Source organism: Ciona robusta, chromosome 9, assembly GCF_009617815.1.
Source record: "Ciona robusta chromosome 9, ASM961781v2".
In the NCBI taxonomy this organism is placed as follows: Eukaryota; Metazoa; Chordata; class Ascidiacea; order Phlebobranchia; family Cionidae; genus Ciona; species Ciona robusta.
This window is the reverse complement of record NC_143243.1, coordinates 2,500,755-2,516,785: the sequence shown is the minus strand read 5'-3', so window position 1 is coordinate 2,516,785 and position 16,031 is coordinate 2,500,755. Positions and strand designations below refer to the sequence as shown.

General features: G+C 36.1%; 1 protein-coding gene across 2 annotated transcripts; it reads left to right on the top strand.

The window, feature by feature from the left end:
* Positions 1 to 824: 824 nt before the first annotated feature.
* Positions 825 to 15,948, top strand: LOC149730792 (integrin alpha-8-like). 2 transcript variants are annotated; one of them, XM_089883963.1, is made up of 30 exons: positions 839 to 896; positions 1,371 to 1,427; positions 1,867 to 1,904; positions 2,727 to 2,817; positions 3,082 to 3,230; positions 3,401 to 3,459; positions 3,725 to 3,854; positions 4,197 to 4,320; positions 4,789 to 4,892; positions 5,137 to 5,320; positions 5,924 to 6,099; positions 6,269 to 6,336; positions 6,677 to 6,851; positions 7,100 to 7,188; positions 7,443 to 7,688; positions 7,898 to 8,113; positions 8,500 to 8,812; positions 9,184 to 9,332; positions 9,785 to 10,008; positions 10,550 to 10,688; positions 11,028 to 11,147; positions 11,345 to 11,430; positions 11,488 to 11,565; positions 12,003 to 12,117; positions 12,403 to 12,513; positions 12,898 to 13,041; positions 13,530 to 13,643; positions 14,126 to 14,209; positions 14,564 to 14,698; positions 15,101 to 15,948. In XM_089883963.1, the coding sequence occupies exons 4-30, from the start codon at positions 2,771 to 2,773 to the stop codon at positions 15,218 to 15,220; spliced, it is 3,699 nt and encodes a 1,232-aa protein (XP_089740089.1). In that variant the 5' UTR covers positions 839 to 896; positions 1,371 to 1,427; positions 1,867 to 1,904; positions 2,727 to 2,770; the 3' UTR covers positions 15,221 to 15,948. The 2 variants fall into 2 exon arrangements, with proteins under 2 accessions (XP_089740088.1, XP_089740089.1); XM_089883962.1 differs by having other exon boundaries at positions 825 to 1,427.
* The last annotated feature ends 83 nt before the right edge of the window (positions 15,949 to 16,031 follow it).

Sequence of the window (16,031 nt, the reverse complement as noted above, 5' to 3'; positions counted from 1 at the left end):
GCGAGATAAAACGTCACAAAAAATTCCCTAATGCGGAACTCAATTCCTTGTCGCCTTGTGAATTAAATTTCTATAACTTCCGTTGAAAACGCCTGCTACATGGACATGGCTCAATTAAATTGCACAAGCAGCAAACAAAGTAACTATGTCGCAAATATCATCAACATCATACAGTAATGGCTTTAAGTTTTGTACAAACACAAACAAGAGCTTATCACGTACACCGAACACGTATTACACTCATTTTTGCATTACACCAAATTATATTCTGATTCCACCCTCGATGTAAGCTAAGCAACTCATATGATATGTTTGCACAGTGTGAACCTTGAAATGTATAGCTGCGAAAAAATGTGCAGAGATATTTCAGAACTCTTACAGATATAGGGTGGGGGAGACGAGACATCTTTGGCACGTAATAAAATGTCCTAATCGGGTTTTAAATAAATATCAGCGCTCTATGGGAGTCAGCAGGATAAGTTTTTATAATTAAAAGGCTGTTCCATTTTTCCCCACCCTACTATATTTTTGTTAAATTAAACTAGTCGCCCTGTGATTCATGCCTCGTCGTAAGACCTCGCTCGTACAGAATTAAAAACGACGTTGAACCCAAACTCGCGCTTGAAAAGACAATTCAAAATCGCGAATCATTGTGAACTTAGTTTGCTACGTCACAATGTTAAACTGACGTCACAATCAGCCCGCTTTTTAGTGCTTGAAGCTGATCGGCTCGATTGCTTACTTAACTGACGCCTCGCACCAGCTGATTGCCCCCGTCCTGATTAAAATCGCATAAAATGCCCCTTCTACAAATTGAGTTACCAGATTCCAGTTAAGATGAAGTTAGTCGCACACTAGGTAACAAGTTGGAAGGTTTCTTGCAAGACTTGAATTAAGTATTCTTTGATTACATGAGTATTATAATGTGTCATACTATTTACTATACACTGTATGTTATAATACTACTATGCAGTAATATTATTGCACTTCAATATATAAAATAACATTATGCTACAAGTTTTGTGCCTTATTGCGTTTATTATTATGTATAAGTTTGTCGCGACGTCTTTTTATAAAGTTATTTCGACCTCACACGCAATTTCTCGGTTCACAATCGCTGCGTTCTTTTACATCACAAACCGACACAATCGTTAAACTTCGCCATCAACCGCTCGCGCAAATGTTACGTCATTCGTTTGGTTACGTCATAGCTGAAAAACACGCGACGTTTTTTTTTCATGGGGCCCCATGTGCGTTTTATCTTGTATATTCTAAATATATTTGCGCTATGAGCGCGAAGCAAGAAGGTTAAACAATTGGTAAAGTATAAATTATAAACTGCATTATTACGTAAATAAGTTCTTTTGTAGAAACCTTGATGATGTGACGTCACAAAGTGTCGATGACGCAACAGAAAAACCCACTTCGTAAGTTCATTCTTCCGTTACAAACTTTTGTATTAACATGGAATATTTGTTTCTATTTTTCCACAATATCATAGTCTGTGACATCACAGAGGACCAAGCGAACCAATGACGTATAAAGGAAGAATGAATGTAATTAGGACATATATATATAGTAGGGTGGGGGAAGGCGGGACACCTTTAGCACATAACATCCAAATATTCGGATCGTTTTTTAAACAATTAACAATGGTATATATGGGAGTCGTGAGAATACAGTTTTATAATTCTTTGAATGTTCTTTAATCACTACCAAATGGGACGCGAAAATAGAATGAAAAGGTGTCCTCTCGAAAATAGAATGAAAAGGTGTCCCATCCACAAAAGGTGTCCCACCCCACTCCACATAATAATAATAATAATAATATGTAAGCAGTACAGTTTAATGATTATTATGTTGCAGAAAAGTCAGCGAAAAAAGCTGCTAAAGAAAAGCGCAAGGTATTGTATATTATATATTTATTTACAATTAAAGTTTTTTTGGTAAATTTAAGAGCATTAAGTCTGTAACAATTATATTAGGCTACGGTAAAATGATCTATGCAATCTTTATTCTCCTTTCTCGTCCCATTTCGTAGTAAACAAAGATATATTTACAGTATCATATAACCATATCCTCACAACTCGTTGTTATTTTAAATGTGTTGAGCGATTTTATTTTTTTTAAAACACGAATAGAAAATTTGGAGTTTTTGTGCTAACGGTATTCCATCTTACCCACAATACTATATTGTTTAAATGGAATCCCGTGGCGTAAATGTAACGTTTGTTTTACAAAAAAAAACGCCGATAAAGGATACACGGTTTGGCGTTTAAGGTTTTTAAGTACGAGTTGTGTGTTATATGTGTGACTTGTCTGTGCTGCTTTACTTATTATTACCTTTTCTGCTCCATATAATATTTTACTATAACGTGCCCATTTATTAGAGCTCAGCTCTCTTGTTTTTAGAAGCACAAATTTTGCAGCAGTATTTTCCAATAAACAAAAAAAAGATAAACGACATAATGGAATAACACCAAACAACTGCTAGTATAAACAAACTTTACATATATATACCCAAACCGGATGAAAACCTCTCCGATTTGCAATTCAAATGATGGGGAACCAAATTTGAATATTGCTGCAAAGAAATACAAATGAGTTTGCAAGTATGCAGTAAAGCATTCTGTAATCGTTTACCTGCGCAATGGGTTTCAAATTGAGATTCCACTCAATTTTTGTCTTTTTAAGCGTGATACTTTGTTCTTATGGCTCTAATATAGAAACGAGAGAGTTTCGAAAACTACAGCCCGTAAAGCCGCTTACGATGTCACCCAATTACCGTTTTGGAACTACGATGGCTTTGAAAAACGGGTAGGTTATACAGTTTTGTATACAAAGTGATTAGCTTTGTGAGTTTATTTAATAGTAGGGTGAGTGAAGACGGGACATCTTTAAACAAATAACAACTGACTATGGTATTCATAAGGATACAGTTTTATTATTGTTTTCTTTGAATGTTCTTTGCATACTACCAAATGGAACGATAAATAGAATGAAAAGTTGTCACGTCTTTCCCCACCCTACTTTGCTTGTGAACAGGCACGTCTTTTCCCATATAACTTTGCTTGTGAACAGGCCTGGGAAACGTTTGGAGTTATTCGTCGGAGCTCCGTATTATGATCAGAATCTTCTTACAAAGGACAGAAGAAGCGGTGCTGTGTTTAGTTGCTCGTTTAATGGAACGCAGAAAACGGATGTTCTTTGTTCGGAAAAGCTGCTATCGGGTTAGTATACTAAATAATATTCTGACTTTTTATGTCAATATATGTATACCCATGGTCGTACATTATATGTTGCTGTGTCCGTGTGACATGGGGTAGGTCTTTCGATATTTCATAATTCTGTTATGCATATATTTATAATTTTCTTTTACCCAAATTTATTTCAATTTTAGGTGAAGAAGACTCTTTTGGAATTTCCTTAAGTCTTGCGCAAAACGGGGACAAGTTACTGGTATTTACATAATATAGCATATAGTAGGGTAGGATATTAAGGGACATTTCAATTCACTTTTTTGTCCCAATAGGTGGTAAACAAAGAATATTTACAAAATTAAATACCCGCATTTTTACGATTCTAAAAAAAGGTTGTTTATTATTTCAAACAGTATTAGGAAATGTAGGGTTTAGGTACTGACGATATTTCCTATCTTACCCCACAGTACCATGCTATATTGAACAGATTTACTATTTAAAAACTAACCAATCGTGTATTTTAGGCTTGCAGTAGCCAGCGTACTCTCAACTGTGACAAGTCAGTCTTGCAGGAACGACTGATTGGAGCTTGTTACACAACTAACACAGGGAGTACTCGAAAGCTTGTTCAAGTTGAATCTCCGTGTACAACAAGTAAAAGCAATCCTTTTTATTTCGGAATACCATATTTATATCTTACTATGTTCATATAAATCAAATAATCCACAGTCGGTATGCATTTCGTTGATTGATTACTTATTTTAAAACTCTATTGATATAGTACTTTTGGTATAAGATATCGTTAGCACCCAAAACCCATATTGTCTCATCGTATTTTGAACAATTAACAACGCTATTTCGGATTTCGGGGCTACGGTTATATAATTCTGTAAATATACTCTGTTTGCTACTAAAGAGGACGGGAAAAAAAACAGATTCTATTTTACCCACCCTACTATCCTTTTTTAAACTCTAAATTTTTTATGTATTTCACAGTGTGTGTTAGCGAATTTCTGAATATTGTTGATATTATTTTTGTACTGGATGAATCTGGGAGCGTTTCGTTGTCCTCGTACAAGCAGGCCTTAAGATGGGTGGTGGAACTTCTCACGTCGTTTAGGTGAGCAATATCAGCCCCCTGTAAATTTCAATGTGAATAAGAGATTGAATAAATAAATGCAACTTATATCTATTTACGTGTGGCGGGCAACGATATAGTCGTTATTAAACACCAGTGTTTTAATCACCTCATGGTTGCTTTCTCTCCAAAAACACTGATTTCCCCGCACAAGCCGCAATAAATTAATTTTGGATGAATGTCGCCTATTTAGATCAACGGTAGTTTTTAAAACAAGGGTGTTTTGTTTCATATTCTTCTTGTCCGCTTTACCACATATGTAATTTCGCCGCGTAAAATTTATAGACAAACCGTTGATATCCATTGGTCTTTAAGTGTTTTGCCCAAGTATACACACGCAGACAATGTTAACAGCATCGATTTTCGTTTGGTGATATCTGAGTTAAAGGCAGGTGTCATAAAAGCGTACACGCATTTTGGCTCCGAAATATAAATATTGCAATGTTACAGAGAAGACGTGGATAAAGGCAACGTCCATGTCGGTGTTGTGGCTTTCCATAGTTGGGCAGGAACAAGGATAGCTCTGGGTGCTTTTGAATTCTCCAATCTACAAGGTAACGAATCCTATAATACATTATTTTGTTGTTTATCCTCCGATTACAACGACAACGGCCGTATTAAGTTAACAAAGCCAATACGAAATTGAAATTAATACCAAAGCGACAATCGTTTGCTCGGTCACGAGAGGTCTATGAAACAGAAAACATCCGTGCCTTTATTATAACGACAGTCGTTTTTCGTCTGCGCGAACATGGCAAGTTACATTCATTCATTCATATTAACTGTTCCCATTCTCAGCACGAATTATCGCTCTGAGCAATGGTAGAAATTATGGGGGAACAAATATTGCGCCAGCAATCGACGAAACACTAAGGGAGTTTAACAGAAACGGAAGGACCGGAATACAAAAGCAAATGATTCTTATGACCGACGGTTACAGCTCCTATCCCAACGCTATATCTCCGGCTGCTCAAAGAGCAAGGTATTTTATTTACAAGAGAACAATGCTCTAATGGGTGAGCGCGTATTATACCAATTAGCATAATATTATTTTTTGTATAAGTATTTTATTTTGGGGCCCGTAACGAGATACGTTAGGATTAATAATGGTATTTACATTAAGTTTAACAGCTACGCTTTTCTAACTAACAATCTTTCCCACACTTATGTTGTCCATATCAAGTTTTACAATTGTTGTTTTGCTTTTGCCTTCTCTTCGTTGTTTAAATAATATGATCTTCGCGATCGTTTCCGAAGAGCTGTATAAAATTATGTTATGTTTGGTTGAAGTAGACATATTGCATATGCAAAGTAATTTTTTCTATTTTACTCGGGTGAGATCCCGCAGCATTACATACATACAGTATACTGATGTAAGTTACACGACATGGGAACTAATACGGATTTGGCCGGAGTAGGCTTATTATCCCTATATAAACTAAATTGAATATATTTTTTCGTTATTTTGGTAACGATAACGAGGAACGGGAGAGTTTACAAAAGCGAAAACCACGGCTTGTCGATAAAAAAACAAAAAAATATTGTTTTGGGTAATAATTTACTTCCGTTCCTATATTATTCACAGAGCACAAGGGGTGGTAACGGTTGCAGTGGGCGTCGGTGGGAGTTCTTATGCTCAATTGCTGAACATAGCTGGCAACCAAACTCGAGTGTTTTACGCAACAAACTTCAATCGACTTGGAGAAGTAGTGGAAAGCGTGAGATCTTTTATAACAGACACTTCAACCCAGTCACGAGAAGGTTAATATCTAAACAAAAAAGTTGAAAATTTTAATGGCATTTGATAATTCTTACAGCACAAAATGTGGTGTACAAATATTTTTTTTTTTACTTTTTTTGGTAAATGTCTTGGTATTCTATGTTTACATTTGTTTTACAGAACAGGTCAAATGTGTTTTTCTATGTTTAGGGGTTATTAGCAACACGACGAACTTATTATACGAATGCCAACTTGGAAGTTCGGCCCATATATCAAAGGTAAGGGAAATATATTTAGTGGTATTTTAACATATGTATGAGGCGACAACTCAATATAGATACAGCTTGTTCTTGATACATTGCTTTTTGTAGTATATTAAACTGGGCGAATTTTGTGGTCAAGTATATATAGAGTGTTGATCTTTCGTATATACGAGGTAGTTTCTATACTGCAAGGCACGCTAGGAAATATAGATTTAGCCAAGGGTTGCCACATAAGCATTGGCCTATGCCCTATACCTTACCAGGCGATCGATTTCTTCATAAAATTCATATTTAATAAAATGAATAAACACAAATAAAAATAAACATACAAGATTCGTTTTTTTTTTTACTACAGAACAACAACATGTATATTGGTGCAGTTGGTTCGTTTGATCGAACAGGATCGGTGGCTGACTACTTTGCTAATGCGGAGAAAGTCTCTCTCAATTACACCAATGTACTAAACTCAACTGTGGAGTTATGTAACAACACAAGCAATTCTAGTTGTAACTTGGAAGATTCATATATAGGTAATTTTGGTCAAACCTAGCGGTTCCTTATGGGTTGTTTAAATTGTCATAAATTACAAAATACGAACCCAAAAATAATTACCAATAAAGTTACATACGTGGTAACTCGTAAACGAGCACGATGTGTATGAAATAGATTACCCGTGTTATAAGTTCGTCGTTACCCACCATATGTAAGAATAAATAAGAAACATTCATTTAACTTGGCTTAGACATTATTGAGTGTATTGATTAATAGATTTGTTTAGGATATTCGGTTACAAGTGGCAACTTCTTCGGTAGTAATAACACAGAATATGTTGCGAGTGGGGCGCCAAGATATAACTCTAGTGGTGCGGTAAGTCTATCTCATCATTTGTTGTGCATTCTTTGTAGTCTTAACCGCGCTATAGTTTAATTTAGTCTACATACTCCATAACTACAGTATAGTAGTGTGAGGCAAGATGGAACATTACCGTGCTAGATATATTGTACAAATCATGAGGTTTTTGAAAGAGAACATCTATGTTATATAACGACTGTCGCGTTTTACCTTGGGCACGAGTAAAACAAGTTATATTCACCATTCATGCATTCATTTATTCATTACAGGTTCTAATTTATGAAGCAGCCTCTTCTTTACCTTTGAACAAATCTGACTTTATTTTTCTAACCCCTCGTCTTCACCGGCAAATTGGTTCATACTTCGGTCACTCCTTGTGTACAGTAGATCTCAATAACGATGGATTGGACGATTTGGTCGTCTCTGCTCCTTTGTACAACGATAAGAGAGGATACGATCAGGGTCGTGCCTTTGTTTTTATGAACAACTCAACTATTACTGGCCCAAGATTTTGGGTAAATTTTCAACACCTTACAAAACTTTCGTATTGTACTAGTGATGTACTGTAAATCTACCCTGCGGCCGAAGAGAAAATATGAGGTAGAATGATCATAGCTCCTTGAAGTCGCGGCGCAGCGTTCACGAGATATATAAAACAGAGGACAAATAAGTTTGATACCATTATTTTTCGCACAGAATACAATTATGCCCATTTTTATATCAGGCATTGAGTGAGACGTTTACACCCGTTGTTCTCCGTGGTTCGAACGCAAATGGAGCTCGATTTGGGATGTCTGTTGCTGTAGTTGGTGACGTAGATAATAACGGTTATGACGACATAGCTGTAGGTGCTCCGATGGAAGAAAGCTCCTCTACCGGCAGTGGCGCTGTTTATATTTATTTCTCGTCAAGTGAGGGATTGGAAAACAACTTACATCAAGTATAAAAGTTTGTTTAACAATTTTGCTTTAACTAGTTTTATTAAACTTAACTGTGGGGTAACATGGGATACCTGGCACACAAAAAAACTATGTGGGGTGACATGGGATACCTGGCACAAAAAATCCCCCTATTTCCCAATCCTTTGATTAAACATTTAACAATGCCGTTTTAACGTCCTAAGGCTACGGTAATAACATTTTTTTAAGTTCTTCGTTGATTACCAAAAAAACATGTAGGCCTACCAGCTTGTCCCATCGTGCTAATTACAAAAGAGATCTATCTCTGCCGTTTGTGTTTGTAATCTTAAAGCACCGACGTTTTGTATGTCATTTATACGGCGAGACGAGGAGACAACATATGCATATATTCCCTTCTATGTTTCAGAGAATTCTCGGCAAGTCGGTTTCATTATCGCTTGTACAGTTTGGCTTAAGTATAATGGGGAGATCGTATAACGTTAGTACCGATGTCGACGGGAACGGGTACTCTGACGTCATCATTGCGTCACCCGCTAGTGACGTAGTAGTCGTGCTTTACTCTCGACCTGTAGTGTTGGTGACGTCACGATTGGAGGTGGAACCCCGGGTTCTTGACGTCATCAAATGTGCAAGAAATACGTCAGTACCTTGTGCTAAAGTTCGAGTTTGTTTAAACGGCTCATTTGCTGATGGTAGACCTCTGGGAAGAAACTATTCAAGTAAGCAAAACAACTGCAACCTATATGGTTATAAAAAACTCAATTAAAATAAGAATACAAGTAAAAATATACGAGTAAAACACTCATGGTTATAGAAACATTTAAAACGAACTAATAATAGCGTCGTGGCAGCGCCTGCCTCTAACCCAGAGGTGGCTGGTTCTAAGCTCGTCGCTGCGACCATTGCGGGCGTATATATGTATCTTGTAAAATAAATAAGTTTCATTCATTCATTCATTCAAATAAACATTACAGTTAAAATACATATGGTTTAAACTTTAAACAAAGATTTTCGACAAACGTGCGTGAAGAATGCGTATTATCGTGAAGAATGCGCATTCACTCTGCTGTAATGTTACTTTACTTTCTAGCATTGGAGGTGAAACTGAATCTCGATTCTGGGACAGTCGAAACAACAAGGAATCGACTTATTTTTATGGAAGATTCGCCCTCGGAAAGAATATTTTTGCACAAACTGACACAGAACGAATCATGCTCTACGTACGATGTTCAAGTAAATGTAAGTTTTGTACAATATGCACTGAAACCTATTTATTCCGTCAAAGGGGCCTAAGCAATACAGAGCAATATACCAAATACGGTTTTCGACTTACTCATACAGAAATAATTCCTTTCTACGGAATTGGCCCAATCAAGGTCAAATTCCAAACTTATGGCATCGTATACATATAGGACCTGACACCCGTATGCCAATATATAACCTACAGACTGGTAAATAGCCATTTCTGTGTAAAACCAATACTCTTTTAGTCACGGGACTACGGGTATATCATAGTATATACTGAAGTGACACTTCAGCATACTATGGTTATATAAAGCAGCTACGGTTATATAATTCTGTAAATATTCCTTCTTAACTACCTGATGGGACGTGAAAAGAATGAGGTGTCCCATCGTACCCCACACTACTATTTAGTATAGTCTTCTTATATAACCTTTCATGCATCTCAGGTAGCATCGCTTTCACACGACACGTTTTCCCAACAAACCGATTTCCCCATCGTCCTGAAAGCTTCTTACGACTTCCCCGCCTCTCATAAGAGCATTATCATGTCTCCTGTGTTAAGTCCACTAGTTTCACCTTTCGTATATGCTACTTGCAAGTTAGAAACCGGTTGTACAATTGGAACAAACGGAAACTGCAACAGTCGTTTGGAATTAAAATATTCGTACTCGTAAGTTCCTTGTTTTTCGCAAATTATGAATAACTTATATGTTCTATCGTGAGGAATTGATTTGAAATCTGGCCTAAATCCGAGGTTCCTGGGCCTGCCTCGCCGTAAGACCTCACCCCGATAGAATAGAATTGTTTTTCGATGATGTTCATATTTAAGTACCGGACAAACACTATGTTTATCTTTTTAATTTTAATAACTAATGTAAATTCATCTGTAGGCCTGATCTACTTAAATCACATAATATCACTTAAAATCAAGTACAGAACGTGTTGTAAATTATAATATCGCGGCATCGTAGGCTATACGACTTTTATGAAAGTTTCTATATGATTTTGTGGGGTAAGATGGATATACCGTTATCTTGTATACTATCCCATATTTCCTAATCGTGTTTTATCAATTACCAAACCTATTTTAGTGCCGTAGTAATACGGATATATAATTTTGTAAACATCCTTCCTTTTTTACCAAATGGGCCGATAAAACAGAATAAAAAACTATTATTATAGTTGTGGCTAATTATAGATTCCTTATACAGAATCGAGTCATCTTCTGAACCCTTGATACTGGAAGACCTTAACGGTATGTTAACAATCAATGCAACTGTTTTGAACAGAGGACGAGAGCCAACATACACGGCTATACTTACTGCGGATGCAACGTTACAACTGCTCAAGGTATATAAACTATTGCGGGCGTTATTAATTGTACGAATGAAAATACTTATTTATCCTCGTGGTGGGGTAAAGACAGTATAGTTATAACATAGGTGTTTCGTTTCATACACCTCGTGCCAGCTCATGAGTTGTATAATGTTACTCCATAAGTGTGATTCTTTGGGATATTTCGTTTTTTTTTATGTCAAAAACTCATTTTGGTAGAAGAGAACGCATAGAGTCATTTATTACGAGCCAGTGAAAGGGACCTTTACCAACAAATAAAAAAATTTGTATATGGATAGAATAATTTGGTTGGTGTGCTCCTTTACCTAACTTTGTCGCGTTATGTTTACGCAGCCACCAACTGAATGTATGGTCCCTGCAGCACGAAGCAGCGCCGACTCATCGTATGCTGTTAAACTTCAATATCAGGGAAGTTCATCTGGAATTCCAAACCTCTTGCAACCAGGAGATCAGGTAAAAAAAACAATTTTATTGTAAATCAGTGAAAAATGAAAGAGATGATGAAAGATGAAAGTGAATAAAAACATTTTTCATCACCCCAACCTACTATGTTTAATGTTTATTTAACAATTTTCTTTCTTTTTTTGTAAAATCTAAAAAAAATAGGGAATGCTTTTTAATTTCAACTGAAACACATTTTTTTATTATAGTGTAGATTTATCCTTGACTACCCTCTTGCTGAATTGGCACGAAATGCAACGGATGAGCATTTGCTTGTAGGAGGAATCTTGACAGGGTAACTTATTTTCAGTTTTCCAGCTAAAAACAGTTTCTAATAATCATTGTGTTTCAGCGGTATAACAAATTCAGCGGAACGGGTTCAAACTTTTTCCAGGCCGTTACTGTACAAAGTTGATGCATCCAGTCAAGGGTAAGAATGATTGTAACAATATACGTAATAATATAAAACCAAGACTATTGCTTATCGTTACTTTATAGGTTGCTGTACATGACTGTACTGCAATTGTTCCAACCCAGTAATCACTTATACGTTCGTCTAAAATTTAGATTTAAACTCTAATTGGTCAGCCATACATAAAAAAACACCCCAAAAAATTACATACTTGGTAACTCGTTAGCGGGCACGAGTTGTATGAACAGAACACCAGTTTTTTAACGACTCTTTTTCCGACCACGGGAAGATAAAGCAAGTTACATTTATTTATTCAATCATTCAGGGCACTTATTAAAATAACCCAAAAAGGGGTAGGCATAGCCTATATCTTTCCCACCCCACTTCATATTAAAGTAGATTATGAGAAATAAAAAAGATTTTTCAAAAAATTATAAACATTTCTTTATTTTTAGAACATCTCAACCAAACTCATTATTTTACAACCGAACCCTCGGACAAAATTTCACAACCAGTTTGACAGATTCGGTTTTAGGCGGTCGAGAAACAGATATAAAGCACATGTATTCGGTACGTATAACATATATGATGTATAGTAAGGTGCTGGGGTATAAAATATAACATAACTTCATCTTCCTTTTTCGTCCTATTTGGAATCAAATATTACAGAATTATATACCTATAGCCAAGCGACTCTAACAGAACCTTCCTAGTTGTTTAAAACACTGTTAGGTATTATGGGATTAATATGCCAAAGGTATCCCATATTACCCCACAGTACTATATGTAGAACACTATACTTGTAACATTTCAAGTTTAGCAAAATCACAGTTTTTTTTAAATTTTGATAAACAGGTGGAAAACATTCGCGCTATACGAATACCAATTGCGACGTTGGTATTTAAATGGCCGAGAACAACTGCCGGGGGTTTACCTTTGTTGTATCTGTACGAGTTCCAGTGCACGGTTAGTGTTGCTTCTTAAATACATGAATGAATGTAACTGTTTTATCCTCACGTAGCGATGACACAATCGTTATACCAAGGGTGTCCTGTTTGAAACACCACGTGCTCGCTAACGTGATATTACCTATGTAACTTTGTGAGTGATTATTTTTATGATTTTTTTTGTTCTATTATGCCTGACAATTAGACAACTCGTTAGTGACAACTGGTTTGGAACAACCGTAGTGAGGTATCTTTTCTTAAAGACACATACGTTCACAATAGTTGCAGCGGCAACTATTGATCCTAACCTCTAGGTTCAGGGCATGCGCTCTAACCATACTACTATACACATCGACTCTGCATTGCAGAATGTTCTAAATTATTAAAACATTTTACTTTACAGTCGGATGCGTCATGTATTTGTAACGTCATGGACAAAGTAAACTCTCTGCAGCTACCGTACAATACTAACACGAGTAACAAGGCGAACGTTAGCTTAAACTTCCTACCAGAAGTTAACGAAGCAGAAAACATCAAAACCTACGGGGTGTGTAGGCTAGATGCTACATCATGTTATAAATTTAAAGTAGGGTAGAGGAAGACGGGACACCTCTAACACATATAATATACCCAAATATCCTAATCGTGTTTAAACAATTCACATCGGTCTAAAGGAGTCGTACAGTGAGGATACAGTTTTATATTTTTTTGAATGTTCTTTATTTACTATCGAATGGGACGAAAAAGTGTATTGAAAAGGTGTTCCATATTGCCCCACCTTACTATATAGATGTTCAGTAAAAGGCAGAAAATCAAAATAAAAAGTGTTGGTCATGACATTTTAATCGTTTGAGTAATTGTATGGTCCACAACTTAAATTAGAAATGACCTACTTCTTAAACTTCGCTTGCTAGGTACAAAATATTAATGTGATCCGCCAAATCTGGCAGAAATCTTAGATTTTATGACGTTCCCCGATTTAGGACTTCACACAATGCGAATATAATGGAAAAAAATATTTACCTTTTCATATAGGACTGTAAGGATACTATTTGCGAAGAGATACGTTGTACCGTGGAAGATTTGAAGTCGTTTCAAAGGATTAATCTAGTTGCCAAATTTAAACTATGGATACCAAGTCTACCTCAGGTACACCTTGACCTAATATGTAAAACATATATTAACAAAATTAATGTATATTACTCTGGGGTAAGATGGCATAATGTTAGCACTTAAATTCTATGTTTCCTTATTGTGTTTTTAACAATTAACAACGCTCTTCTAGAGTCGCGGGTCTACGGTTATATAACTCTGTGAATATTCTTTGTTTTCTACCAAATAGGAAAAGAGAATGAAAAAATGTTTCATATTTTTCCACCCTACTGTATTACTATAGGGTAAGATGGAATACTGTTAGCACCTAATACCCATGTTTTTCTAACATGCTGTTTTTAACGATTAACAACGCTAAAGAGTCGTGGGGCCACACTTATGTAATTGTGTAAATATTCTTTGTTTTCTACCAAATGGGACGAGAAAATAGAACAAAAACCCGTCCTACCCTATACCCTACTACATTTCATTTTTTGAAAAACTAACATTTTTAAAGCAAATTTATGTTTTCTTTGCAGCGTAAACTTGACTCATCAGTATTTAGTTCAATTTCTCTCAGTGTGAGGCCACCGTTACATCCATTACAGTTGGCCGAATCTAAGGTAACAATAAACACCTTTACCAACACTTATCTTCTGATTAGAACTTTATATTAGCCTAACTAAAAGTGTTTTTTTACATTGTATTGTTTGTAGGGTGCAATGCGTTTATTTATGCAAAACGATATTTCTTTTTCTGTTGTATCAGTAGGCGTGTTTTAACAACTGTTTTTTTAGATTCAACAAAAACACTAATCGACTTTAAACTTAATCTTAAACAGTTACGAATAGACACTGGCCCATGCGGTAGCCTATATATGAAAGAGAACACCCAAGTTATAACCACTGTCGTTTTCCGACTACGCGCGGATATAGCAAGTTACATTGATTCACACCTAATCGTTTAATATGTTACAGGTAATCACACGCGTATCAGCTTTTACAGCCCCGGAAGCTGTTAAAGAATTATCTCCCTTAGGATTATGGCCGTTTATCGCCAGTGCAGTCGGAGGGTTCGTCCTCTTGTTGTTAGCTGTCCTTACTTTATGGAAGGTATGTAAAGTATGTATAGAAAGGAAAAATATGGGTACGTTTTTATCCATTGTTCTCGTCTTGTTTAGTAGTAAATAATGAACATTCAAAGAACTATATACCTGTAGTTCCGCGACTTCCATAGACCGTTGTTGTTTGTTTAAATTTAAACACGATTAGGTTATTTGTAAATAACGGTAGCCTATCCATCTTACCCCGTAGTAATATATCCAGTAACAGGCCGTGGGCATATAACAGATAACAAAGCAATTAAATTAAATACAACCTTTTTTGGTCGAAAGTGTTTCAACAAAACTTAAAATATTTGACAGCTTCCGGAACGTCATCGTTCCCACGGGTTTCGGCTATGGTCATATATGTTCAGCCTTTCATAACCCCTAACTTACTTTCCTGTACATACAGTGTGGCTTCTTCGAAAGCAAATACAAACAGAAAACGGCGGAAGCAAAAGGAAAACTTGCAGAAGCGGCAGCATACACACAGCCCGTACCTACTGACGACGAACAACCACCCAAAAAATAAATTCGCAGAGCACAAATATTTGAATAGCATTCTGAGTACTGCTTCGTTTTATTGTAAATAAAGTAGGGTGGGTGAAGACGGGACACCTTTAAAACTTAATATTTAAGTAATGGTTTTATAATTCTTTGAATGTTCTTTGTTTAACAACAAATAGGATGAGAAAATAGAATAAAGAGGTGTCCCATCTCCTCCACGCTACTATACTTTAAAATGCAAATTACTCGGTGTAATACTATACTTTAATCAATGTGTTGTTTACTCGGTACTATAGGAGTTCTTTTTAGTATAGGAACTTACGCGTATATTAAATTCGTATGGGCCTACATATATTCTTTTGCACTTTTGTTTGCCGAAAGAATCTAGTATTCAAGACATGTATATGCTTTCTTTAGTTTGTAAATACGAAACCTTGACCAGTAGCGTGCCACATTAGAAGTTACTCGTTCTAGGATCGACGTTATTGTTGGCGTATTTGCTGCATCGAATGGTGTTCAGATTGTGCATTAAGTTGTAGAATTAAAACACCTATGTTACACTATTTAAAATGTTTTGATTTATTAATTCTAAACTTTATAATCAGTGTGCGGAAATACAATTTAATTGCTCCAACGAAATGTTGAAGAAAGATTTCCTTGGTCCCCTGTTATTGCTATAATGTAACGATCGGTTTAGGGGAATACCCACAAGGTGCAAACAAGAATGTGTAAATAATAAATGTAAAAATTGAATCGCTGCTAGTCTGCCGATAGAGAGAACAGATTACTTACTGCATGATCCTAGTGATCTGTTATACAATATAGGGTATAGGTAT

Excerpts from the sequence above, each read along its gene's own strand:
- LOC149730792 (XM_089883962.1), top strand. The coding sequence starts at position 2,771 with ATGTCACCCAATTACCGTTTTGGAACTACGATGGCTTTGAAAAACGG. Across the intron at positions 5,321-5,923 it reads CCGGCTGCTCAAAGAGCAAG|AGCACAAGGGGTGGTAACGG; the intron begins GTATTTTATTTA and ends TATTATTCACAG. Across the intron at positions 14,699-15,100 it reads CTGTCCTTACTTTATGGAAG|TGTGGCTTCTTCGAAAGCAA; the intron begins GTATGTAAAGTA and ends CTGTACATACAG.